The 27,232-nt window shown below is 48.7% G+C and overlaps 1 protein-coding gene across 4 annotated transcripts in view; it reads left to right on the top strand.

Moving 5' to 3' along the window:
• Positions 1-27,232, top strand: part of Adcyap1r1 (ADCYAP receptor type I) — a 73,185-nt gene that overhangs the window by 12,903 nt on the left and 33,050 nt on the right. For all 4 annotated transcript variants that reach the window (XM_032906445.1, XM_032906443.1, XM_032906444.1 and 1 more), the window contains exons 4-13: positions 6,699-6,806; positions 8,770-8,790; positions 9,730-9,771; positions 14,526-14,635; positions 15,099-15,196; positions 15,590-15,722; positions 16,306-16,459; positions 16,778-16,838; positions 17,461-17,530; positions 21,086-21,177. In XM_032906445.1, the coding sequence (XP_032762336.1) occupies positions 6,699-6,806; positions 8,770-8,790; positions 9,730-9,771; positions 14,526-14,635; positions 15,099-15,196; positions 15,590-15,722; positions 16,306-16,459; positions 16,778-16,838; positions 17,461-17,530; positions 21,086-21,177 (889 nt within the window). The remainder of the gene's footprint in view (positions 1-6,698; positions 6,807-8,769; positions 8,791-9,729; positions 9,772-14,525; positions 14,636-15,098; positions 15,197-15,589; positions 15,723-16,305; positions 16,460-16,777; positions 16,839-17,460; positions 17,531-21,085; positions 21,178-27,232) is intronic.

The following is a 27,232-nucleotide window of genomic DNA, read 5'->3' as shown; positions in this document are numbered from 1 at the left end:
CACAGACACCACCAGAAAGTAGTGATAACTCTGAGACACATTTGAAAACGAAGGAGAAAGCCTGCCAGTTTGCTTCAGTGCCCGGGACTGTGAGCGCAGCACAGCTCTCATACATATGTACACACACCCACTTCTCAGTGTCAGGGCCAGCTGGGGATGCTGTGGCTGGGCAGGCTCTGAAATCACCACACAGTGCAGGGATACAGACAGACCCTGATCATCTGGTCAGCACTCTGTGCAGTCAAGAGACTGTAAACAGGAGACATGAGTCTATGTAACGTGGAGCAATGCTTTACACTGTGAAGTAATGATAAACGTACAGTCCAATAGATCTGTGGGCCAAGAGCGTAGTCAGTTATTTTGCACCATATGTAACATGCTTTTACACATGACTGGCCATGAGGGGGTGTTCCCACCAGCATCCCCACAAACCCACTCGTGACTTGAACATGGTGGTGGCATGCAGGCGGCAGGGATTTCTCAGCTCCAGTATAGGTAAGGAGACAGCCATGGCATATCTGGTGAGCTGGGTCTGTTGGAGCGAAAGTCTGGTTTGTTGGAAGCAGGGACTATGCATGACACTGTGTGGTGGTACCCATACTCTCTCACCTTCCTGTCCTTCAGGGTTAGAAATACCACCTCCTCATCTTGGGCATGCGTTGCAGGGGTTTCTTGGGAGGAGGATCAGGGATGGAGGTTTATTTCACTATTTCATTCCTCATTCCAAATCCCTGGATCCTGCATGGAACCTCAGCCAACTCTGAGCCTGGCCCTGCCACATGACATACGAAGCGGCTAGAGCCAGAGGTGCTGTCACTGGCAAGTCACATGGAGAGTCTCAGCCAGCTCTGGGTGGGTGCCCAGAACTGACTGGGGAGTTCCCTTTCTGCTGCACTGCCAGTGCCCTTGGAGGAGGAAGAGGAGAAGGAGTTAGGGCCGGTCTATGCACAACTGGCTATGTAGGCCCATTCTTTGGTCCCTCCGTCTGGATCAGGGCTTGTTTGTCTAGATGGTAGCCAGAAGCACCTCCTCTTTTGCAGGGCCTTGGGCTATGAGCTTGGGAACCTTCCTGTGTACAGGAAGAGCTGGTCGGGCCAGTCTTCTCTCAGTACATGCCACATGCTGCAATTGATGAGCAAGGCCTGAGGTACTGTGGCAGGTCAGGAGAGAGGTCTTCATGTTGCCTTTCTAGGCTTGTCCTAGATATCGTTCAGGTGCCTTGACCAGCTCCCCACCCCCATTGGCCTTGTAGCTGCTCCAACACTGACCAGGCCCAATCATAACAGACCCTTGCTCTGAGAAACTCATCCTAAGTGGGCTTCATAGGAATCTGGCTGAGGGGTTTGCTCAGACTCATATTTTCAGAAGCTGGTCCTGTCAGAACTCAAGCATGTATCAGTCTCCTGATGGTTTGTTAAGCACAGACTTTTGCGTGGTCCCAGTGTATCTTATACCTAGGTCTGAGCATCTGCAATCCTGGAGGCTACTAGGTGTGTGTCTGGCTTCAGGTAACACTTGGAGACCCACTGCCTTCAGCTCTGCTTCTTCCCTCACATCATCAGAAGGAGATGGGGACGGGGAGGGCTGCTCATTTGATGAAACAAGAAACCTTGACTGTCAAGTGAATTTCAGGAAATTGAATTTTTCACTTTGAAATTGTGTGCTCAAATGAAGGCATTTCTTTAAGAAAGCCTGAATATCTTTGGATGGGTCCTGAAAGGAAGGGAGGATCGGTGGCTTTGTCTGTCACTCTGGTGTCTCTGGGCTCATGAGTTTTGAACTCTATGTGGAACTGGACAGAATCATCACCATGACAACCTCTGATTAGCTCTTCATTCTGTTCCCTTCAAAGACTAATGGCTCATGCATTCTCTCTCAGCTCTATGCCTGAGTAGATTCTGTCCCCCCCACCCCCTACTGTCACAGGAATCACTGCTGCTCAACATGAAGTGTCAGAGGGACTATGGGCACAGACCACAAAGTGTACAAAGCACTCCCTGTCCCATAATGCTCTCATTCCCCAGTGGGGTCGTGTAGATTGAGCTGGGAGGGTTAAGAGTGGGGCTGGTGCAGAACTGGGGTATAGGGAAGAGGGGTTTGGGTAGGGGTGCACCAAATAAAGCTAGCTCTAAAGAAACAAGGCCCGTGTTAGAGGAGGACAGAGAGGTGGGGGCTTGAGCATTTTCTCTCTGGAACCTGAGTTCCTGGCTGCTGTGTCACTGTCTTGTCCTGCTTTTCCTCTGCAGCCTTCTCTGCCAGCTCTACTTCTAAACCTTGGCATTCTTGTGTATTCTTCTCAGTCTTTCTCACTGGATAATCATCTGCCTACCCTGGCCACCTCACCCATTCGTGTCTGGTTTAATTTTGGCTCTTACTACTATCTCAAATCCAGCATGTGTGAGACCAAACATGATTTTCAACTTGTTTAAACTCTCTCACCATTTGACTGGTAACTAGTCCTTTTATTGTGATAGTCTATTCATCCATCTCCCCTTCTACTTATCATCTACCCACCCATTGACCATATAACCTTCTACCTATCTATCATTCAAACATCCATGCATCCATGCATCCATGCATCCATGCATCCATCCATCTCCCTATCCAGCCATCTTCCCACCCATTTATATCTTCATCAGGCGCCCAAGTCAGATGCCAGGATGACGTCCATCAGTGGCGCTTTCTTACCACCTTTGTATATAAGACAGTGGAGCATAGGATATGCTACAATTACAACCCAACTTTCAAATCCAAAGATTAGCACAGTGGCATTCTTTTGCTTCTAACAAGTCATAGGTTGGTATGATTAGCTGTAGCGAGGAGATGGAATTTAGCTTTTCCTGGACAGTAAGAGACCAGGTTCCCTGTTGGAATACCTTTTGTATATAGTTTCAAGGGTGCTACTGAGAAGGAAGAGATAGAAAGGTAGAGGAGGCCCTGTGGGTAGCATCGGAGACTAGTTCACCTCTTTGATCTCCTTTCCAAGGGCTTAGCATTCTGTGTGTGGGTTAGGGACATATGTTTTTGTCCTCAGTTAGAAAACATCAAGACTCTCTTGTGAACCTGCCTCCCGTCTCTCAAGTCCAAAGGGGGTCAGTTGCTATGAGTGAGGTCTTTATAGCTTCTGGGGTCCTAGGGATCTTGTTCTGGGTTTTCTTCCTATCTTGACCTTGTGAGAAAACAAAACTTGGGATAGAGTGAAGGACTGGGAGAGTTTCCAGGCTTGTGACAGGTAGATCATTGGGAATCCCAGGCAAGGAACTTGGCAGATGTGCCAGAAAGTAGTCCCAATAGCACTTGCCATTCCTCAGGGACCAGCGAGTCCTGACCCACTGTTCCAGATTTCAGCTCTGGAAAATCCAGTTTGGGGTACTGACAGTCACTCAGTCCCTTCTCTGACACTAGCCTGTGAATCACAGCAGAGAGGACCACAACGTAAATCTGGTGTCACATAGGCAGATTCAGAAGGGAGGCCCTGCCTTTGCTCCATCTTTGTCCTCTTGTAGATTCATGTACATCTAACACAGGAGAGGCACTCAGAAAATTCTTACTAAGGACGCCAATTATTTACCCTGCCTCTACCTTTGATCTGAAGCTCTGGATCCTGCCTGCTGCTGCTCCCTGCACCCAGCCCTCACATTCATGCCCTCTCACCCCAGCATTGTCAGTTGGAATAGCAGCTGGCTGTGCCAGGGCCTAATGTCCTACATTACGGGAACATCTGCTGGCCCGGGCTTCTGGGTATGGGCCAGACACGGTCATACTCCATGGGCATCTCACAGTCAGCACAGGGCATGGCAGCCAAAGATGCACTGTTGGGTCTCTTTCAAGGACATGATGTCACAGCCAACTGTGCTGTGCTGGCGAGACATCCTGGGTAGACAGGAATCATTGATAGCTGCTTGTTGAGACAGGTGGCTTTCCTCATCTGGTCCTCTGAGTCCTTGTCCACTTGGACTCAGCATACAGATCTCTAGCCTGTTTCCTGACTCCTAGACGGTGTCATTGTATGAGCAGGATGCCATAGCCCAGTGTTGACAGGGTGAATTCCAGAGTGGCAAGAGCTAAATTCTGAGAGACCTAGAAGCTGGGAATGTCTTCTGCTACCAGAAGTCATGACTTTAACTGAAGAACCAGGATGACATGAAGCCTACCCCAGGCCACTCCTCTGCATGCTCAGGTTTCCTCTAAGTTTCTCAGAGCTGGCCATTGAGCTTCAGTCTCCCCAGAGGGGTCACCCCTCTCCTAAGGAGTGATTCCCAGAAGCATCTAGTGGAAATTATGAAATTAAGGTCAGTGACAGCTCCAACATATATGGAGTGTGGTGCTGTTCATAGAACTGTCTACATAGGAACTCATTAGTCCCCCTGACAGTACTGGGAGACAGTAAGTGGGTCGTCACTCACTTCTCTATGGGACACAGGTTCTTCTGTCTGTAGACTCCCTATATATAGAGGTCACTTTCCTGAGGCTCTGTGCTGCTCTCTGAACTCCCATGTTTCTGCATCCCTCTCCAACCCACCATATCTCTGTCATAAGCTCTCCACTCTATCATGGCATATGCTTCCTTTGTTAACCCCAAGTGCAGTGTCTGGGGCTCCCTCCTCCTTGCTCTTCTTCTTCACATCCTTTCCTTGGGAGGCATGACTCATGGACCTGAGAGATGGCTCATCCATTAAAGGCTAGGCTCACAACAAAAAGACATGTTGTCTCACTGCTCATGTGCTCAAGAGGAAGTAAGCCTGGGAAGGCGAGGTAAGGATAGGGACAACAGGTGTCATACTTAGGAACTGGGGTGTGAAGCACACAGATTTTCAAGGTTGATGATACGGAGTCACCAAGATGGCATATTTGGAAAGGCTTTTGCTCCTAGCTGAGGGAGATCTAGGAAGAGGCTGCAGCTATGATGCCATTGATGTCTGGAGGGAACCAAGCAAGACTTGATGCCACACATGATGTAAATGGAGTAAGTGACTCTTGGGTATCTAGTTGGTCTGAAACAGATGTGGGTTTAGTTTGGGGGGTTCTGGGTGGACTGTAGGACTCCTGGTTTGACTTGGATTTGGCCCCTCAGAGTGGGAACATGCAGCAAAGAACTGACTCTGGGGTCAACTTAGAGAATGGCTGGGGGCCAAAGACTAGAACTGTCTACATGTAATTCTGTTAAGTCTCTGAGTAGGATGAGCTCATCTAAGGTGAGTGGGAAGGTAGCCCAAGACAGGATGACTTCCAGAATCTGTAGCAAGTCAGGTGGGCAGAGTCCAGCTCGGCTGCAGTTGAAATTGTTCTTCAGATTTGGCAGCAAAGAGGTTGTTGTTGACCTTGATGAGTGTTGCTGCAGTGTAAAGGAGGGCAGAGAGATGGTGGCCAGAGGAGAGAAAATATACAGAAGACAGAGGTTCCCAGAAGCCACCAAACCTAATCAGAACTAGTCACACCTGCTACTCCCTTCTTCCTCACTGCTCACTCCCAGGAAGACTTGGTGATTCCTGAGTACCTTACTGTGGGTTACTGTCTCTTTCCCTCTGCCAGCTGATCCGCACAACAAGGCTTTGACCTTGGCTTCCTCAAGGACTCTGCCTCCATCACCTCTTCCTGTCCCAAGTCTTTCCACAGTCACTTCCAAGCTTCTCTCATATGGGCAAGCTGTGACCTCACTCCACGTGCCAGCTTTGTGGGTAGCAGCTCCCTGTTGTAGGCCTGTGCTGGGAGGGAGGTGGGCTGTGGGATGCAGCCTCAGGCCACCCGGTCTGGCCTCAACTCCATCTTCATAGAGAAGTGAGCCTCATGGAGGAGGTGACTGTAAGGTCAGACCCCACAATGGTATGGAGGCTGGGAGAATGTAGGTATCCGTGACAAGAAGAGGAGGCCTTCCATAGAGCTCCCTGCCCTGAAGTTCTCGCAATGGCTTTGTGGACTACACTTGGGGTGTTTTTCCAAGTATAGGAGCAAACCTTCCTCACATAGGAAGACTTACCTTCTCTCCTTGTAAACTCTTTGCTCCCTGCAGGGCTAGCATCTCAGCAGTCCATGCTGTCTGTGTGTGTGTGTGTGTGTGTGTGTGTGTGTGTGTGTGTGTGTGCATGTGACCTGTGTATGGTGTGTGGCTATAAGTTATTATTATTACCTGCTCTCAATACCTAATAGAAATAACTTAAAGGAAGAAAGATTTATTTTAATTCCCAGTCTCGGGGACTCTGTTTCTGGTCAGGGAGGCATAGTAGAGCAGCTTAGCTCATATTATGGTGCCTTAGAAGCACAGAAATGGTGTGTGTGTGTGTGTGTGTGTGTGTGTGTACATGCGTGAATGAGTGAGTGTGTGTGTGTGTGTGTGTGTATGTGTGCCAGTACTCTGTTAGCTTTCTTCTTTCCTCCTGCCCACCCACAGATAGTACCGCCATGTTCACAGTGGCTCTCTCCTCAGTTAATCCTCTCTGATGATGCTCACGCTATCACCAGAGGATGGCCTCACCATCTCCTCTTAGGTGATGCTAAAGCAGGTCAAGTTGATATTTAAAATTAACCATTCCAGTGGGGCATGTGTGTTTACACATCTATAATATGTATATTTTGTGTTGTGCCTATGTCTGCCTGCATATGTGGGATGTGTATCTGTGTCTGGTTATGGCTTGTGTGCACTTGTGTGCATGTGCGGTATATATCGTCAAGCACTCTCTCACTGTGGCTCTCTCCTCCAGGTTGCCCTGGCATGTGGGACAATATCACATGTTGGAAGCCGGCTCAAGTAGGTGAGATGGTCCTTGTAAGCTGCCCTGAGGTCTTCCGGATCTTCAACCCAGACCAAGGTAGGCAGAACTCAGAATCTCTCCCAACTGTATTGGTTTAACCTGCAGTCCACACAGCCATATCCCTGCCTGGAGCTAAGCTTTCAAAGCTCAGCTACCTCCAGATGGCAGATGACAGATAGCAGGCAATATGGATGGCGTCTTTTATGCTGGTATAGGGCATGGAAACACTTCTCCTCCAGCACTGCACCTAGTACCAGGTCTACATTGCCAAGTGACTGTCACGGCAGGTGAGAGCAATCTGGGCTTAGGCACAGAGTCCATAGCTCCTCTATTGTCTACCCTATTAGGGACCTTCGGCAAGGCAGATTATCACTTAATTTTTGGCCTGCCAGATAGTAATGTGACACGGTGGCTGCTTCCCCGGGTGATCTGTGAGGATACAGTGAGGTCACATATAGAGATGATCACTTATAGAGATGATGATGACATAGACAGTAATGTCTCAGAGGTCCGGAGGAAGATATGGATGGATAGGACTGTAAAATGGAATGCCCTTTCTTAGTTAGGGTTTCTATTGCTGTGAAGAGACATCATGACCACATCCTTCAACCACATGATATAGGCAGGTGCCCCACCTTCCAGCCTGCCACCGGTCTGCCAGTCTACCAGCGCTCACACACACACACACACACACACACACACACACACACACACACACACACACACACACGTGGAGGAGGAGGTAGGGTCCTGCTCCCCTAACCCAGGCTGTCCGGAAGGAAAGTGGCCTCTGATGTGTGGACATGGGCTTCAGGGACATATGTGTGACGGTCTGTGCCAGGAAACCAAAGCTGGTTGCAGGCGTCTGTGGATCTCACATCATGCCTGCTGATGGTCTCTGGCACCATTGAAATGCTGTGCAGAGTTCCTGAGGCCAAAGTGGGACCCCATGAATGGGTGCAGTGACAGAGCTGTGACACTGGATACTGAAATGTGGGTTGGTTGGAGGACAGGTCCAGAAGACAGGACACCAAGGACCTGACTTCATGGAGGGGACGGATATCTGGTCCTGTCTGAGGCCACAGCCAGTAACTTGTCTCTACCTGGCTTGCAGGAGGAGGGAAAAAGAATAGTGTGCATTGGCGTTCCGAGCCTCCATCCCACAGAAGGTGGGATCTATCTTGATACCCCACCTCTCCTTATCTTGCCCACCTCCTGCTAGTCTGCAAGAAGCTGGTTTCTGAATGTTCCCATCTTGAGGGCTCTGTGACTGAGAGCAGGCCAGGGGGTGAGTTCTGGCGGAGGCTGTAAGCAGAGAGAGTGAATAGGGGGAAGATAAAGGCTGTCAGAGACAGGGCCTGTGATTCAGCTAGCTCCTAAGATTGATTTCTCTGGAAGGCAGCTTAATCACTTCCTCCATGCACCCATTGCTTTACTTCAGTTACTTATTTGAAGCTTGTGGCACATTCTCTCTAGGCAGGATTCCAGCCACAAACCCTCTTTTTTTTCCTACAGCAGCAGTCACAAGAGGTGACAGGAAGGAGGGTAAAATGATTTCCCTCAGCTGCACCCGCCTCAGGGAGCAGGGATGTTATTTACACCTGGCTCTAAATGGTTCATTAAAGCAGGGCCTTTAGCGCCTCTGTTCACAAGCTTGGTAGTGAGACTTACCCTCCCCACAGAAGTGACTGAACTGCTGTCTCATTTGCTTTCACATTCCCAGTAAGCTCAGTCATGGTGGTTTTGGATAGGCCTCCCTGAGGTGCTGGCTTTCTGGGAGCCCTGGTCAGTTCCTCCCCTTCCTCCTCATATGCTGACCTGGAGGTGGAGGAAGATCTGTCCCTGACCCTGTGAACATGCTAGGTTCTAGCATGGGTTCCTCAGGCCTTCCGGACCCTACCAGGGCTTTCTCAGAGTTGGGGTTGGGGAATTGGGGGGCACACATGGCCTGTAGGAACAGATCTGACTTAACCTCTGCATTCTACTCATGTTCTCTCTCTTTCTCTCCCTCTACATACAGTCTGGATGACAGAAACCATAGGTAAGAGGCCCCCTGGGAGGACAAAGAGAGTTTCATTAGCCCAGCAGAAGCCCAGCCTGAGGAGAACAATGCCCCTGGATGCTGGAATGATGGGGTAGCAATCATGGCAGGATCATCAGGGATCAGCTTCTTCCCTCCTCCCTAGAATTTGGCCTTCCTGAAGGGGGTAGGAGGGATGGAAGACACAGTGTTTGGCTTCAGGACCCTTTCAAGCTGGGTCATGTGTTTGAATCACCAATGAAGAGATTGGAGAACAAGTCTGTATGTTTTGCAGAATAGTGCATGCATATTCCTACATGCAGGATGGCCCTGTTCCTGAGTTCACACAGACCCTGTCATTCCAGCAGCTATGAGGTGGGAACGTACCTAAAAAACAAAAGACCAGAAGAGAACTAAAGGCAGATTATGCAGACAGGACAGGAAGGAGATCAGGGCAGACTTCCTGAAGGAGGTGGCACTTCAGCTTAGAAATAGGATTTTGAAAAGTTGAGAGGAAATGGCGTTAAAACGTCTAGGCCATCTTTAGATGCATGTGAGAATAAAGGTTATGGTGTGGAGAGAAACCTGTCTACAGATAAACTTTTTGGGCTTTGGGGGTCCCTTTGATGAAAAACAGACTTGGGGTAGAGGCAGGGCTTGAACTTCGAAGAAAAATCTCAAGCCCCAGGCTTATTCACTCTGCTTCCTCTCTCCACAAAGGCTCTCTGGTTGGGGGGCGGGACCATGCTACACACCAGTCTGAGCATCTTAGCCCTGCAGCTGCTGCTCTGGTGAGACTGGTGCTGCCAGAGCCAGTGTGCCAGAAGAGGGATGTGTGGCTCCTGAGATTCAGCCTCTCGATCCCCTGCCCACTCTCCACAGACTGGACAGCCCTAGCCTTTGAGGATGTGGCAGTTGATAAGCACAGCATTCTGACTGACCCATGTTTGTGTTTTGCAGGAGATTCTGGTTTTGCCGATAGTAATTCCTTGGAGATCACAGGTGAGGGGTGTGCTGGAGTCATCTTGGGCTGGTGGGGTGGAGGGCAGCTGCTTTGTAGTGCGGCTTTCTCCTCTGTGTGCTCTAGAGTGCACACCTTCTCTGACAGGGCTGTGTATTGTCTTCTTAGAAGATGGTACATCGATCATGCCTGTAACCATGTGCTGTGGGGGAGTCATGGGTATCCTGGGGCCCATCATGGGTTGTAGGTGGTTTGCACTACAAGGTGTTTGGTGGTTTCAAACTTCCCATAGAGGTTCTCAGGGTTCAGCTTTGCACTCCAGTCAACTGCATGGGGCCAAGCCATGCACTACTCTGAGCATCACAGCCATTCACAGTCGCAGCCCTGGAGAAACTGGAGCTGTAAGAGGCAGTGTGCCTGGAGGATGCATGGCCTCCTTATCCCAATCCCCCTCTCTGCAGCCTCAGTAAAGTGCAGATTCCGGGGTCTCACCCGAGTCTCTGATTTAGCTAGCTGGATCGAGACTAGATGCTTGGCCACCATATCTAGGTGATGTGGTGGGACACTCTCAGAGAGCATGTGATGATCCTCTGATAATGCTGGAGAAAACAGTCTAGTGAAGCAGATGCAGTCATGCAAGGTTCAGCAGTCTGGAGCGCACTCCATCTTCCAGAGATTTCTATCAGAACAATATTCATAGGGCGATTTTGGGAACAAAAACATTTATGTTTTTCTGAGCCCACATCGTGTTATTATGATAATAATAAAGAGGGAAAATAAAAGAAAGGAAATGGCTCTCCCCTCTAGGAAGCTTTTTTTTAAAAAGTGATTTTCAAATTTCTGCACCCTTTGTCTCTCTCTTCCTCTTACCTCTGCGAGGTAGGCAAGGCAGAGTTAACTGCAGCCCAGGGAGGGCAGTGGCTCCTCTACTCTGGCTCCCAGCTGAGATGGGGGGAGGCATTCAGGCATTCTGAACTTTCAGGGGCCTTGGGGGGGGGGTTGCCAGCAGCAGCCAGAGACAAACTTTTCTGAAACAGAGACAACCTGGTGAAATGGCTAACGGTGATGCAGGCTGCTGGAGTCCCTTCTTGGCTTGTGTCACAGGTGTCAGACTGTGGAGAGTCTCCCAGGGCAGACTGTCCTTCTGGGCAGGGTCCCTGTTCTGCCATTCCTCCCACGGAGGGTATGGCCAACTCTCTTACACCTTCTGAGTCCACCAGCAGGAGTAGGATGCTGGGTATAAAAGATATGGGGTAGCCAGGCGGTGGTGGCTCACACCTTTAATCCCAGCACTCAGGAGGCAGAGGAGGGCCAGCCTGATTTATAGAATGAGTTCCAGGAGAGCAAGGACTACACAGAGAAAATGTCTCAAAAAATGAGGGGTCTTTCCCCCTCTCTTCTCTTCTGCACTGACCCATTGTCTCCTTGTTGAGCTTCCCAGAGACCACCTTGATCACAGAGAGCAGGATCTGTCCAGCAGTGTACGCTCCAAACTCCCTGTCCACAGAGGTCTCTTACCGTATACTTGTCACTCACCCCTGAAACCCATAGACTGACTGCATCACAGACTCCAGGATGAGGCTCCCAAATCTGCACTTTACCAAGCCCACAAGGTGGCTAGAGGTGTACAACTGAAATTTGGAAAACCTCGATTCTGTCTCTGAAGATTTTTTTTTTTTATTATTAACTTGAGTATTTCTTATATACATTTGAGTGTTATTCCTTTCCCGGTTTCGGGCAAACATCCCCTCCCCCTCCCCTTCCTTATGGGTGTTCCCCTCCCAACCCTCCCCCATTGCCGCCCTCTCCCCAACAGTCTAGTTCACTGGGGGTTCAGTCTTAGCAGGACCCAGGGCTTCCCCTTCCACTGGTGCTCTTACTAGGATATTCATTGCAACCTACGAGGTCAGAGTCCAGGGTCAGTCCATGTATAGTCTTTGGGTAGTGGCTTAGTCCCTGGAAGCTCTGTTTGGTTGGCATTGCTGTACATATGGGGTCTTGAGCTCCTTCAAGCTCTTCCAGTTCTTTCTCTGATTCCTTCAACAGGGGTCCTGTTCTCAGTTCAGTGGTTTCCTGCTGGCATACGCCTCTGTATTTGCTGTATTCTGGCTGTGTCTCTCAGGGCGATCTGCATTCACATTTTGATCATCCGTCTTGAGTTTCATTTGTTCTAGGCATCTAGGGTAATTCAAGCATTTGGGCTAATAGCCACTTATCAATGAGTACATACCATGTATGTCTTTCTGTGATTAGGTTAGCTCACTCAGGATGATAGTTTCCAGTTCAACCATTTGCCCTCACTAATTTCACAAAGTCATTGTTTTTTGATGGCTGAGTAATATTCCATTGTATAGATGTACCACATTTTCTGTATCCATTCCTCTGTTGAAGGGCATCTGGGTTCTTTCCAGCTTCTGGCTATTATGAATAAGGCTGCGATGAACATAGTGGAGCACGTGTCTTTTTTATATGTTGGGGCATCTTTTGGGTATATGCCCAAGAGAGGTATAGCTGGATCCTCAGGCAGTTCAATGTCCAATTTTCTGAGGAACCTCCAGACTGATTTCCAGAATGGTTGTAGCAGTCTGCAACCCCACCAACAATGGAGGAGTGTTCCCCTTTTCTCCACATCCTCATGCCAGCATTTGCTGTCACCTGAGTTTTTTGATCTTAGCCATTCTCACTGGTGTGAGGTGAAATCTCAGGGTTGTTTTTGATTTGCATTTCCCTTATGACTAACGATGTTGAACATTTCTTTAGGTGTTTCTCAGCCATTCGGCATTCCTCAGCTGTGAATTCTCTGTTTAGCTCTGAACCCCATTTTTTAATAGGGTTATTTGTCTCCCTGCTGTCTAACTTCTTCAGTTCTTTGTATATTTTGGATATAAGCCCTCTATCTGTTGTAGGATTGGTAAAGATCTTTTCCCAATCTGTTGGTTGCCGTTTTGTCCTAACCACAGTGTCCTTTGCCTTACAGAAGCTTTGCAGTTTTATGAGATCCCATTTGTCGATTCTTGATCTTAGAGCATAAGCCATGGGTGTTTTGTTCAGGAAATTTTTTCCAGTGCCCATGTGTTCCAAATGCTTCCCTAGTTTTTCTTCTATTAGTTTGAGTGTATCTGGTTTGATGTGGAGGTCCTTGATCCACTTGGACTTAAGCTTTGTACAGGGTGATAAGCATGGATCGATCTGCATTCTTCACATGTTGACCTCCAGTTGAACCAGCACCATTTGCTGAAAATGCTATCTTTTTCCATTGGATGGTTTTGGCTCCTTTGTCAAAAAATCAAGTGCCCATAGGTGTGTGGGTTCATTTCTGGGTCTTCAATTCGGTTCCATTGGTCTATCTGTCTGTCTTTGTACCAATACCATGCAGTTTTTATCACTATTGCTCTGTAATACTGCTTGAGATCTGGGATAGTGATTCCCCCTGAAGTCCTTTTATTGTTGAGGATAGTTTTAGCTATCCTGGGTTTTTTGTTATTCCAGATGAATTTGCAAATTGTTCTGTCTAACTCTTTGAAGAATTGGATTGGTATTTTGATGGGGATTGCATTGAATCTGTAGATCGCTTTTGGTAGAATGGCCATTTTACTATATTAATCCTGCCAATCCATGAGCATGGGAGATCTTTCCATCTTCTGAGTTCTTCTTCAATTTCTTTCTTCAGAGTCTTGAAGTTCCTATTGTACAGATCTTTCCCTTGCTTGGTTAAAGTCACACCGAGGTACTTTAAATTATTTGGATCTATTATGAAGGGTGTCATTTCCCTAATTTCTTTCTCGGCCTGTTTCTCTTTTGTGTAGAGGAAGGCTACTGATTTAGATTTTAAATTACCCCGAATCCTGTTCCTTTCTATTTGTCCTAAGAGATTGGCAGCTCTTGGGCGGCTAGATAGGGACAGATATCTGGGGCCGTAATCAGGTGCTAGCTAGAAGAAAAGGCTTACTTGCTAGGTGCTCCCTGGACCTTGGTGGCTCTCACCAGCTCAGGAGAATGACATGATACCATTCAAGGCTGAAGAAACCCACTTATGTGAAAAATAGCCTGCACTCTGTTTTGCAGGCAGCAAGCGCCTCTTTCTGTACCTGTGACTGCTCTGTCCCTCCAGCATCCCACACAATGAACTTTATATCAATCCAAATAGAAGAAATGCACATTGATTGATGGGAGGCAGATGGCAAAACTCTGAAAGGCAAAAACACCAAACAAAACCCCATTGAGTTTGTATCTTTGTAAGGTTGGCAGTAAGATAGAGTATGGCTGGGTTTGCTAAAAAGCAATGAAGCCAGGTGCCCCCAATGGGGTGAGACATTACAGCTGCTGATAGACACAGAGCTCTGAGTTCAAATCTGCCAAATCCTCACCCTGCAGTCACCCAAGGAGGCTTTGAACATACTGAATGCTTTGTTAGGGTTCCAGGGTTGGTCTTAAGAGTAGCATTTGTGACAAGTTTCTAGGTGGTTCTGTATGTTGCCATTTTGAGTAGTGCTGATCTTGGGTCCTGAGGTGGGCTCCAGATCGTCTTCTGGTGAGCATTGGGGAGTATTACAGGAGAGATACAGACATGCTAGATTCTCGATTAAAGGATCAGGTTGCTCATTCATCCGATTCTCCATTCCCCTTGCTGTGAGTGATGGATGAGTGCCAGGTCTTCAGCAGTCACTCTATCTCGTACCTTTTAGCTTGAGGCCCCAGTAGAACACATGGGCTTTCAGGAAGTCCCACTAGGAAATCATTTTCAGGGTCATTTTAAGCCATTCACATGCCTTGCCTAGTTTTCTGTTCTCTGCAGACATGGGGGTCGTGGGCCGGAACTGCACAGAGGACGGCTGGTCGGAGCCCTTCCCCCACTACTTCGATGCTTGTGGGTTTGATGATTATGAGCCTGAGTCTGGAGATCAGGTAAGTGAGGTGGTGGATTAATTTGAGGAGATCAGGGCTCTGGGTGGCACTCATGAGCACCTGCCTGCTGTATACTGAGCCTGGAACTTGGAGGGCAGGATGTTCATTCACCCTGCTGGGTTCTGTCCCCACAAGTCTTACAAGTCCCATCGACCCTGGCTACTTTTCCAGGACACTGTCCTCCAGATAGCCCAGAATCTGATGACTTAATTCTGGGTCTAGCAGGAAGCTTCCTCAGTCTAGGACTGCATTCTGGTCTGATATCAGCACCCTTGCCTTCAGTACATTCTGAACAGGTTTAGAGTACTGACCCTGTGCAGAGAGGGACAGACATCCAGCCAGGAGTGGAGTGATGGCAGAGAGAGGGGAGATGTTGGGTCTGGTCTGGGACACTGGGTGTGGGTCCTAAGGGGGCAGTGACTGGTCCCAAGCAGAGCCCTGCATGTCCTGTGCCCTGCTCCAGGATTATTACTACCTGTCGGTGAAGGCTCTCTACACAGTCGGCTACAGCACTTCCCTCGCCACCCTCACTACTGCCATGGTCATCTTGTGCCGCTTCCGGTGAGAGCCCAGTAGTGTTAGAGCCAGAATTGTCCATCCCGTCATCCCTGAAAAGTCCCTTGGAAGGCAGGCCCTGTCCCTAGAACAGCTGATGGGAAGGTGGCCTGAGAGGGCAGCTCATGTGTCTAGGACCACACAGTCAGGCATAGTCCCTTCCAGAAATTTCCTTTGCTTGCTTTAATCTTCCCAGTCTAGGTAGAGAGGCTTCAGGAGGGAGAAGTGTGGCCAGCGGATGACCAGGGTGGGGAAAGCAGAGGATTATCAAGGTGGGAGAGAAGGGTGGTCTGGGAGAGGGACCCCCATTAAGACAAGCCATGAGTAGGCCCAGAGACGCCCCGCCCTGAGGGTGTGAAGTACTGAGAACTCATGGCCTCCCTATCCTGGTCCACGCAGGAAGCTGCATTGCACTCGCAACTTCATCCACATGAACCTGTTTGTATCCTTCATGCTGAGGGCTATCTCCGTCTTCATCAAGGACTGGATCTTGTATGCCGAGCAGGACAGCAGTCACTGCTTCGTTTCCACCGTAAGTGAGCCAACCACCCCAGGGCTCTGCTCTGCTAACCCCCTGCAGGGCGTGTATCCCTGCGGGTGAAGGTCTCATCCTCGGTCATGTGAAAATTCAGAAGGGGTTACCGTAGCCAGTGTGTAACCTCACTCTAATACAGAACACAGCCAGGCCCTCAGTCTTGTTCTTGGGCCAGGAAGGTCAGGTGAGAATGAGGCTCAGACAGGGATTAACTAGTCCCTTGGCATGCTACCAGTCAGGTGGCATTCTAGGTGCCAGCTGGCCGGGGTCTTCGTCAGTGCCTTCCCAAGCACATATGTGTGAAGGAGGTATATGCAGAAAGCTGGCTTTTGATACTCTGGGGTAAGAACAGAGTGGACTTGGGGGCTTCACTAGGAGGACATGTTTGAGAAGAGATTTTCCAGGACCAAAGTATGTCTCCCCCTTTGATATGTAAACAGCCTCCTGTGGGGAATGCCTATAGTTTTAGGCTTTGAGAGACCTGAGGCTGAGTAGCCAGGGCCCATAGGCCTCAGGATTTCCCCTCACCCTGTGGGGCTGGGGCAGGGAGCTCAGCTTTCCTCTCTGGCTGTCTCTGTAGGTGGAGTGCAAAGCTGTCATGGTTTTCTTCCACTACTGCGTGGTGTCCAACTACTTCTGGCTGTTCATTGAAGGCCTGTACCTCTTTACACTGCTGGTGGAGACCTTCTTCCCTGAGAGGAGATATTTCTACTGGTACACCATCATCGGCTGGGGTAGGTCACTGGCTGGGTCAGGATGGGCTCAGGCCACTCAGTCAGCAGTGTCCTTGGTCCAGGATCTAGGAAGTATCAGATAACAGACCTGTATCTAGGCTGAGGGCTTCTTGTTAATTCCAGAGCTTCTACTTTTTAAACTTTCTTTCTCTGAGGGAGAGTTATACTCAGGAATCATTGTTAGGAGAGCAGAGGGTCTGGCACTGGGGGAAATGGAAAGTATGGGAAAAGCTGGAGTATGTGGGATAATAGGGTCCCCAGGAACCCCAAGACTAAGAGTATCCTGGACAAATTGGGCTTCCCTTTCTTGCCCTCCAGGGACACCTACTGTGTGTGTAACAGTGTGGGCTGTGCTGAGGCTCTATTTTGATGATGCAGGGTAAGTACAACCAGAAAATCAGGCCTTAGTACAGAGTCTATTTCATGCATGGGTTTCAGTGTCTGCCTGGCCTCATGTGAACTCCCCGACGCGTTGCTCCAACTGAAGTTCAACCTTGGGTACCAGCTGAGTCCTCACCCTATGGGATCAGTCCTATCTCAGCCCCAGCCCAAAGCCTGGTCCCAGGCCCTTCCTCAGCCTTTATCCCTGGTTGTTAGCTTTGTTTTAATTGACAATCCAGCAAGAGAATGGGTAAATTCTGAGCCTATCTACTTGGGGGCAGCTTCTGTGGAAGCTCTGAACATCAGGTATCCTTTGGAGGACAGGAGGAACAATGTTAAGGGTGAGATCACGCTTAACCCCAAGGACCCCAGATCTGAATGGGAGACTTGTCCTTTCCTAGGATCCCACTATGACCCTGATTCTTGGGCTCCAGTCTCTGCCATGACAGGAACAGAGAGAAAGAGCAATCCTTGGGTGAGGGATCTTCTAGTCAGCCTACCTCTACCTTTAGGTTTCTCTGGTCAGGGGTACACAGATGGTGAGAAGAGCAGGCACCCCGATAGTCATGTGCTGCTCTGCAGGGATCTGCTATGATTTCTCCTCTTTGCCCATCTTTCAGATGCTGGGATATGAATGACAGCACAGCTCTGTGGTGGGTGATCAAAGGCCCCGTGGTTGGCTCTATAATGGTGAGTATCCTTGGGGCAAAGAGGGGAGGCAGAATAGACAGAGAACATATAGGGAAGAGAAAGAAAGGGTCTTTGTCACAGCTGTATTATATTCTGTAGCACTGGTGCACAAACTATTCAGTTAGCCCCCTAGTGTTAGGCAAGCATGTTATTCCATTTTCAATCCTTACGGAAGCTGTGGAGGGTGAGGGTGGTTTCTGAAGGGCGTGTCTATCTCTCTGTGTTGTTAGTGGTTCTGAGCACTCACTGCTAAACAGCGGGACATTTCTGGGAACTTTCTTTCGTGCTGTCCTCTAGCAGATTGTCTTTTTGATCAGCTGAGGAGCAGTGACTCTTCTTCCATACTTGGTCACGTCCCCGGGCCAGCACGACTTCCCTGCACTGGGATCCTTGGGCTTCCCCTCTCTTATTGTCAGCCTTATTTCTTATTTATGGCGGATTTCCATCAGCGTGAGCTGTGCAAATCTCCTCTTAGTTGCTTCATGGCACTGTTGTGGTTTAGGTTATCAGGATGTATCTTTAAGAAAGGATCTGTTTAATCTTTGTCTTTACTAAAATGCTATTTTTCTACATCTTTATTTTGGATGGCTGCAAATTTCCTATTCTCAGTCGCTTTACAGAATCCTATATGCTGGGAAGTTATTTATCATGTGCACATTGTGGGTCGGAGACCTTTACTCTCTGTTACTAATATGTCTGCCCAGGGGCAACTGTGCTGGAAACTGTGACCCTGTATGGTTTACCACGTTATATACAAATTTCTTACTTGCCCTGTTGACATATTTTTTTTCACATCCACTTAGTCAGGTAGATTTTTTGAACAGGAAGTGATTTAACTTCCTGTTCAACTTGCAAGAAAAGGTCTGGTGGAGATCTGCATTGAATTATATACCAATTTGGAGGAAAATTGATTTTCTCCAAGAATACAGCAAAACGCCCTGTCTGTTTAGTCTTTCTTGCTGCCATGTTGCTCCCTCCGAGATGTTCTCCAGCCCAGGCCCTGGTTGAGTCTAGGGATCTTTCCTTCCCTGTATTATCTGGAGGGTGACTGGGCCCATACAAGGAAGTGATCAGTTTTTGTGATTTCTTGTCTTAGTTACATTTTTGAATTCTCTTAAGAGTTTAATCCCTTTTTTTTTAATTTGGTTCACATGGGGTTTCTACATAGAAAATTATGCAACCTGTAAGTGAAAACAGTCTTTTGCCCATCTTTCCCAATGTTTGTTCCTTTTATTCCTTGTTTTTATGGAGGACAATGTTTGCTCTGGTTTTTGGCAGTTGTCTTGCATGCAATTGGGCAAGTTTCTCTTCCTGGTTGGCTTTCGTGTGTGTTATAAAACCAAGCATGGGTATTTCATTTTATCAGATGTGCTGAAGAGATCGTGCTCCTATGACAGAATAGAATAAATGTACGATTTCAGTTTTTCTCCAGTGTTGTGGATATATTTACCTGGATTTGGGCACGCGCGGCTGTGTCTTTGGGATAAATTGCTGGGAACAGGATTCTGAGACACAGAGTGTGTGCGCTTACTGTTCTCGTGGCTATGGTCAGGGAGCGAGAGGCTCACTTCCTGTGCTCCTAGGTCTATGCTGATGCTTTTATTACTAATTATTTGCCGCTCTCTCAGGGACGGTGGAGGCTGTTGTTTTGATGTCACAATAAGGAACAACGGTACATTTCTTTGTATTCTCGGGGTGAGATCTTTGTGGACATGATCTGCCTGCTCTTTTCATGTACCCCCAACTTCTGTGTGTTAACGCTTTGCTTAAAGGATGTTCACTGTTTACCGTGTATATTAAATGTCTCTGTGGGCTTGTTTTGTATTCCTACATAGCTTTTGTTTTGTTTTGCCTTCTGAAACAGGGTTACCCTACATAGCCAATGCTCATGATCTTCCTTTTACCTCCCCCTTCTTTGTCTGTTTTCAGGCATGCATGTCTCTCTCTCTCTCTCTCTCTCTCTCTCTCTCTCTCTCTCTCTCTCTCTCTCTGTGTGTGTGTGTGTGTGTGTGTGTGTGTGTGTCTCTCTCGCTGCGAATCCAATCCATGATCTGCCTGTCTCTGCCTCTTCAGCCCTGGAATTACAAGCACATGCTGTCACACCTGTCTTTTCCCCATATCTTAACCTGAGTCACCGCCGGAACCACACTCAGTTCTTACCCTTGTAAGGCTTTCCTGGCTGAGCTATCCCCTCTGCCCCCTCTTTGTTTGTTTTTTTGAAGTAGGATTTTTGAGAATTTTTTGTGTTGGTATGCTCTGAAACAATTGCACGACAGGGAAGCTGCCTTTTCTTTACAAGTTCGTAAGATTACCTGGGCCTGGTGCTTTGCGAGCTCAGACTTTGACGATGGTTAAACGTCCCGATGATGCCGTTGCTCTCGATGACGTCGTTGCTCTACCTGCTTTCCACCTAGCTGTTGTTTAGAGACTGGCTTTCCTTTGGGGATGCTGATTCCATTCTTGCTCAGTTTAATTTTCTGGTTTTGGTCAACGGTCTCTCATGATTTGAAACAGCCTGTTTATCTCTTGTCTTGTCCTCTTCCTCACCCCTAGATATTTAATTGTCCTTTCTCCTTGGCAATATTTGCTGAGCTAATTCTAGCATTAATTAGATGGCGGCAGGAGCAGAAACAAGCATGGCAGGGCAGGGGTGTGTTCCGTTCTAACCGATCAACAAAGAAAAGAGCAAACAGGAGCTTTCTGATCAAGCCTGCCACTGCTTCCAGTTTCTTCCTCGTGACCTTTCACCTGCATCAGCTTCCTCCACACTCAAGGCGAGGACGGTCACTCAGATCGTTCCTCAGCTTTCGGTTGCCTAGCTGTTCTCAGTGCCTGTTGTTGTTTTTAAAGAACCATGTTGTTCTTTTCTTGAGGGTGACTTTGGCTCTGGCCCAGAGATGTCGCTGCGGCTGTGCCGTGTGCGTGCAGTCCTCTTGTTAAGCCTCCTTTGCATTTATTTGCAGCCCGCCCTCCCTCCCTCCTTTCTCAGTGCACACGCAGCTTCCCACTTTGTTTGGGAAAGCATCTGTCCCTGATGGCACACACTGCTGTCACTGTTCCCAGGCAGCCCTCTAATTAGGAATGCTGTGGCTGTCCCCTGTGTTCCACGGCTCTGAACGTGAACTTTCTCTCCCTACCCCCACCCCACCTCTTTCTCCCTGAGACAGGGTCTTGCTGTACATCCAAGGCTTCCCTGGAGGGCCCGGTCCTTCTGTTTGGGGTTCGTAAGAGCTGGGATTACAGACCAACATCAGCACCACCAGGCTGAGCTTGGGGTCACCTGTGCACCACCTTTTCCACCACCTTCCTATTTCTTTCTGCCTCAGACAGTGCTCGCCCCCTGGCTTACTCTCCATGCTCTCTATTTCCAGATTTTTGTGTAGAATTCTCTCTCTCTCTCTCTCTTTTTTTTTTTCTTTTGGATGTTTGCCTTCATTTGGATGACTCAGTGAGAGGCCGAGAATTCTGCAAGGGAACTTGCCTGGCTGGAGAGGGTCCTGTCAGGGAGTACCAGGCTGGGTGGAGATTTGAGTCTACTTTTCTTTCACTCCTCAGGTTAACTTTGTGCTTTTCATCGGCATCATCATCATCCTTGTACAGAAGCTGCAGTCCCCAGACATGGGAGGCAACGAGTCCAGCATCTACTTGTAAGTATGTCATGTGGGATATGGGGATGCCACAGCCATTTCCGACCACATGGCCTGCACTCGGGTCACAGGCAGGACAAAACTTGAACTCTGCTGGCAGGTTGACCTAGCATGGGCAATTGCAAGATTTCTTCCTGATTAAAGTGCCTGTGAACTACAACTGCCCTCCCAGGCCTGAGCCAACCCAGAGCTCCTCAGCTCCATAGGCATTGCTTGGGAAGGGAGAGAAAGATTAACAGAAACTCCATGATGGCAGGAAAATCAGCAGAGAGCCCCAGATTCCCTGGGGTAGCTAAGGCCTTGGTTGTTTAGAAGCTGGCTTTCCTTTGGGGATGCTGATTCTGTGGGAAGATGAGCAGATTGGAGGCATGGCTGTGATAGGCCACACCCCTTCATCCACTGGGCAGAAGCTTCTAAGCGCCTGGCAGTCAGCAGGGGGGCCGTCTCCTTGTCCATACACTGCATGGGGATTCTCTTTCCTGTAGCTTGCCTCAGGACAGCTCTGTCTTCATATCTGTCTGGTTTTCTGCCTCAACCCCTTTATTCCCTATCAGAGGAGCTGATTGCTACCGAGCTTAAAAGGCTTCCTTCTGCTGTGCTTACAGACATTTGTGTTCCAAGAACTAGTTTTTCAGTTGCTACCCCCAAAACACAGGACCACCTCAATCCGAGCCCTGTCCCATTCTAAATCAGACAGAGCTCCTGCCGCCTTACCCTTTGGGGCTCAGGAACAGACTCTAGTGTACGGAGACACTTCTGATGCCAAAGAGAAAAGTCGTGGGCTCTCATAGCATAACTGGGGTCTTCCTTAGAGACCCAGCCTGATGCTTACAACCTTCATGACTTCCCCGAGGAAAATGAGGGGGACCATGGAGAGAATGAAGCAGAGGGCTCCACTAGCCATTCTCTTAGGGAGAGAATGAACTCTACAAAGAGATTGAGTGCCAGATCCTCCTCAAGGCTCCTTTGAGGGGGAATGGAGCTGCCTTTGGTCCATCGGTTGGTCTAGTTGGCTGGGTAACCCCTCTCCTCATGTGCCGGTGGTTAGCACAGGGCTTTCATTTTGTAGCATATGTTCTCTGCCTCTGCAATAATGGCGTGACATTGAGAAAGGACAATGCTGTGGTTATTTTGCTGCCCATCCCATCCCTCTTTCATGTTTTTGTCCTATTTATTTATTTATTTATTTATTTATTTATTTATTTATTTATTTATCAACCCTTTATTTTTCTACTCTTTCATGTTTTTCAGTTTTCAGGTATTTATTTATTATTTTTAACCAACCCTTACTCATCTGTATCTGTGATGTAATAAGAAGTTATTCTTTGATATATGCCATGACTTCTTGGCAGGGCAATAGTTCTGTTGTTTCTTGCCCTGCCCTAGAGAATTAACCTTGTCCCAGAGAGTCACCAAACAGCCCCCTTGCTCCCTTCTCCCACCTCCCTGTCCAATGTAGGAAGCTGAAGTCACGTCTTTTGCTCAGCCTCGGTTTCTCTTGCTTGCCTGTGAACTGGCCCCCCTACCGACTGTAACCTCTTGCAATTGGGACTGGCGAGAAGCTAAGGTGGTCTCATTCTCTCCTTAGCACTGCCAACCTTCCTCAGTCTCCTCTCCATCCTGGTAGGATTTGGGTCTTCTAAGGCCTCAACCATCTTCTTTGGGCTGAATGAGATTTCTCCTGCTTCTCCTGACTTTGCCTATGTTGAGACATGCACAGGGGCACAGCCTTAGTAAATATGGATGCTCTGGGAAGTCTGATCACACACTTGCCATCTCAAATGCCCTGCCCCAGACATCAACAATTACTCCTGGCTGATGGGAAAGAACAGTGGGCCTTCCTAATGCATGGATGAGAGCTGCTTGTGATTAGCACATGTTTATGCTTTTATTTGATGTTTTCCAGAATTTAAAGCAGCAGCTAGCTGGTTTACTTCTTTAATGTAAAAACTTCACAGGCTTAGCCAGGGCTATTTGGTAGCAAAAACCAAACCTATGATTGTCTCCAGCCCCAAAGATTAAAATCATAGGTGAATGATGTCTGTAATCTAGAATAAGGCTTGACCAGGGATCAGCTTGCTCCTGTTGGATTCAGCTATATGTCTTGTGTCACCAGGGTCAAGGAGACCATGTTGATCCTGGTGACAAAGCCTCAGAGCTGCAGAGCATGTAGAAACACTTGCACACAGATGCTCACAGACAATATAGTGCTATGGCAAGTTGGGCAAGCCATCACCAAGTAGAGGCCTCTTTTACAGCAGAGGACACGAGTGTTCCAGGCAGCTTGGTGAATCCTGCAGGAAGGAGCTAGGCTGTGGCCACAGTGCATGCCATCAGCATTGTGCTGTCCTTCCCTCATAGGCTCTAGATGTCCCCCCATATAGAAGTACTCTACTCCAAGGGCTTTAGCGGAGCTGGCTCTAAGGGAACGCTCCTGTACTGGGGAGGAGGGAGAACCTGGGGTGGGCAGGGCTTGGTGGGAGTTTCCAGGGCTGTGCTTGGGGCCCCAGATGTGTGTATTCTGCTGTTAAAGTCCCTCCTGGTCTGCCCACAATAGCTCTCTGGTTTTTTCCTCTGTTTCCAGAACAAATTTAAGACTGAGAGTCCCCAAGAAAACCCGAGAGGACCCCCTGCCTGTGCCCTCAGACCAGCATTCACCCCCTTTCCTGTAGGTTGGTTCCAGCCATTAAGATGCTAAGGGTTTGTTCACTGTCAACCAATGTGCTCCTGGCTCAGCCTTGAAGGATCTGCTGGATGTGGGGCCTTTCGGAGGGCGGGGCGTCTGGACCTGCCTAGGATCATCAGGGGCTCAGAATAGGGCTGTGCAAACCTTCAGTTCTGGGCTGGGCAGGGTTAGTTTGATTTGGCCCAAAGCCTGAGTTTCTGCCAGCCACAGTTCCCCGTCTCTGGAGGGTGGAGAACAAGGTTTTCTGGAAGACTCAGAGTGAGCAAGGAATGGTTCACGCCGGTCATGGGCGGCTCGGCTTCATTCTTATTGCCCATGACCTGCTCTACTCTTGAGGTGGGCATTGGAATCTACTTCTTGGGTCTGGGGTGGGGAGGGGAAACCTATGTGTAACTTCCTCAGGGATCCTCCTGCACCTCCCTGGACAGGCTTTGTGTCACAGAGAGCCTTTTTAATCAGGATGTCCAGCAAGGGCCTTTGCCTACAGGTTTATTCCCTGCCTTCCAGTCCCTGCGCCCTGTAATGCCCACCTTATTAAGGAACATCTGCCCCCTCCCCCGCCCCAGAGTTTTGTTGGGATGATTTAGTGAATTTGTTATCCTAAAAACCCTGGAAAAGAAAACTTCCCACTAAGTCAGTGGCCACAAAACCTTGAGCCTGGTGTGGACCCCCTCTGGGAGCCCAGGCTCATCCTGCATCCCTGTTGGAGGAGGAAGTGGTGTTGAGCCCTACTCCAGCAGGGATGCTATTTCTGAGAAATGCTTCCTACAGACCGGGCAGAGTTCTGAAGGTGCAGGTGAGTGTAGTTAGCACCAGGAGACCACCGTACCCTATAGACTGCCAAGGAAGCAGTGTTACATGAATCCCTAGGGTCAGAGGTGGGGAAGATGGGAATGCTCTCTGCACAGGGCACGGGCTGGTGTCTGTCTACTGTCCTACTGGATGTTTCCTGGAGCTGTAGTCCAGCCAGCCCTTCACATTAAAGGCTCCGTGGAAACGGTGCGCCAAATCACCAGGTATAGACATGAGAATTGAGATCCTGGAATAGCCTTGACCTTTCTACAGATGAAGAGAAGCCATGTCAGGTTGGGCCTGGAAGTCAAGGCTCCCTGACCTGCAGATGGGGCTCTGTACCAACCACTAGCCAAATCCCCACAGTCCAACAATTCCTACTGACCACCAGGGGTCTCTGTCTTCCATTTCAGGGCAGCCCGCCTAGCACACTTCTTTAAGTTTCCTGTGCTTCCCAGGACTCAGGGTCACCCTCCAGGTTGACCTAGGTGTATCTCTAGATGAGACCTCGCTCCCTTCTTGCTTAATTGTCCTGGGAGTTCCATGCTTGCCTTTCTCACGCTCCAGGTCAGCAATTCTGCCACAGCACATACTGTTGCTATTCAGCAAATCTGTTTGTAAGTCACTGCAGGCCAGGGCCAGGGGCTTGGGAGAGGGCCTCTTCCCCTCTTTCTCTGGAGATAGTCTCCCCTGAGATCCCTCTGGATGTCACCCTTACTTTTGTTGCCCCTTTATATGACCTTCCTGTCCCATCCCAGTGAGCTTGTCGTTAAATTGTCCTTTTGCTATTTTCAAAACAATTTAAAGGAAAGTCAGAAGAGCCCATGTTTACTGTAGGATGCCATGGATTCCCCAAAAGGGAGGGACATGGGAAGTGCTGGGGGAAAAGGACGGGTCTTGGGGGAGAAAGGCTAAAGCTTAGAATTCAAGGTGGTCCCAATTGAGCAACAGATATGTGGATATGCAGTGACTGGCCCTGGCTCTGGTGTCTGCCTCAGCCAGGGTTGAAGGGTTGTTGGCCATTTGGTCTGGGCAAGGGAGATAATAAGGAAAACATAGCTGCTGTTCTGTTGTACCTAGAGATCTCCCTTCTACACACACACACACACACACACACACACACACACACACACACACACACACACCAATCCCTTGTCATTCTTAGAGGACCCACGGAAACACACACACACACACACACACACACACACACACACACACACACACACACACACACACACACACACACACACACACACACACACACACACACACACACACACACACCCCTACAGGAAGCTTCTGAGATCCATGAATACCTTGCAATAGGGCTTCCCCACTACATTCCTAGGCTGGGGTTGAAATGTGTCTCCTGAGCTGGTAGGTCAGTAGGCCAGGGAGGCGCTATAGTCTGTTTCTTAGATGTGCTCAGGTACTGTGCCTGCTGCTGGTCTAGGGAATACTTGAGTAGCAAGGCATCGAATAACGCCTACAGTGGGCTCCGGCACCCACCAGCTTATAGGCAATATAAACTGAGCACCACAGGCCTGGAGGGAACAGCCTGCTGGGCAGGCTGGGGTTTGTTTGGCTCATCTGGAAATCAGCAATCATGTTCTTGCCTCAGCAGAATAACATGTCCCCAGACTCTAGTTGCCTTTAGATCCACTCTCAGCTAAAGAGCAGGTCTTTGGATGTCGAGTATCTAACTGCGCCTGTGTACTTGTCTTCATTGGCATCTAATCCATCCACACGTGATTATGCATTCACTAGGCAGTATGAGGTGCCTCAGGTCCCCACGCTGAGATTACTTGTTATCTAAGGTGACATGACACTTGATCTCTGGTAGGGAAACTAGTGTCCCTGGGTTATACTGGCTCAAGCACGAGCAGGATCAGAAAGAATCAGCAGAAGCAGGAGTGCATTTAGATGCCTGTGTGAGCGAGGGCAGCGGGATGCACAGCCAGTCTGGCCCCTGTGCTATCTCCTCAAGGCAATGTGTTTCCTCAGGCTTTTGTTCTTCAGACCTGTGCATATACCTGGATGCAACAGCCTAGCTTAGCACTGTCCTGTGGAACTCCACAAATGGCCTGTGTTTTTGTCTCCAGCAACATCACCACTAGCCACATGTGACTAGTAAGCCCTGATACTGTGACTAGAATGATCAAGGAAGTAGAGGTTTCTTGCCATTGATTTTGATTAATTTTCATTTGAATAACCACATAGATCAGTGGCTACCTTAATAGGTAAATAGAGGTCTAGATTAATGAACAGTCCATTAAGCCTGGCCTCCTGCTGCTCTTCTGTGTGTGCTTACGCTGAGAGGAGGTGGGAGTGAGGTGAGGGGAGATAGTCAGAACACTCATGGTGATCTTTGCTACCAAGCCCAGAACTCTTCATGCCATGGCTATAGACCTCCACCACATGAGGTCTATAGCACGAGTGTCCCGTTAAACATCTTACTGGGCAACCTTGGCAAAGCCATGCTCTCAATCTGGGGCTGATACCAGAGATGGCCTCTGGCTTCCTGTCTGAATCCTGTATCAAACCTCATCTCCTGAACATATCTATCTTTTAATACTA

This window comes from Rattus rattus, chromosome 6 (genome assembly GCF_011064425.1).
Source record: "Rattus rattus isolate New Zealand chromosome 6, Rrattus_CSIRO_v1, whole genome shotgun sequence".
Classification (NCBI taxonomy): domain Eukaryota; kingdom Metazoa; phylum Chordata; class Mammalia; order Rodentia; family Muridae; genus Rattus; species Rattus rattus.
This window is presented reverse-complemented; position numbering and strand designations above follow the sequence as displayed.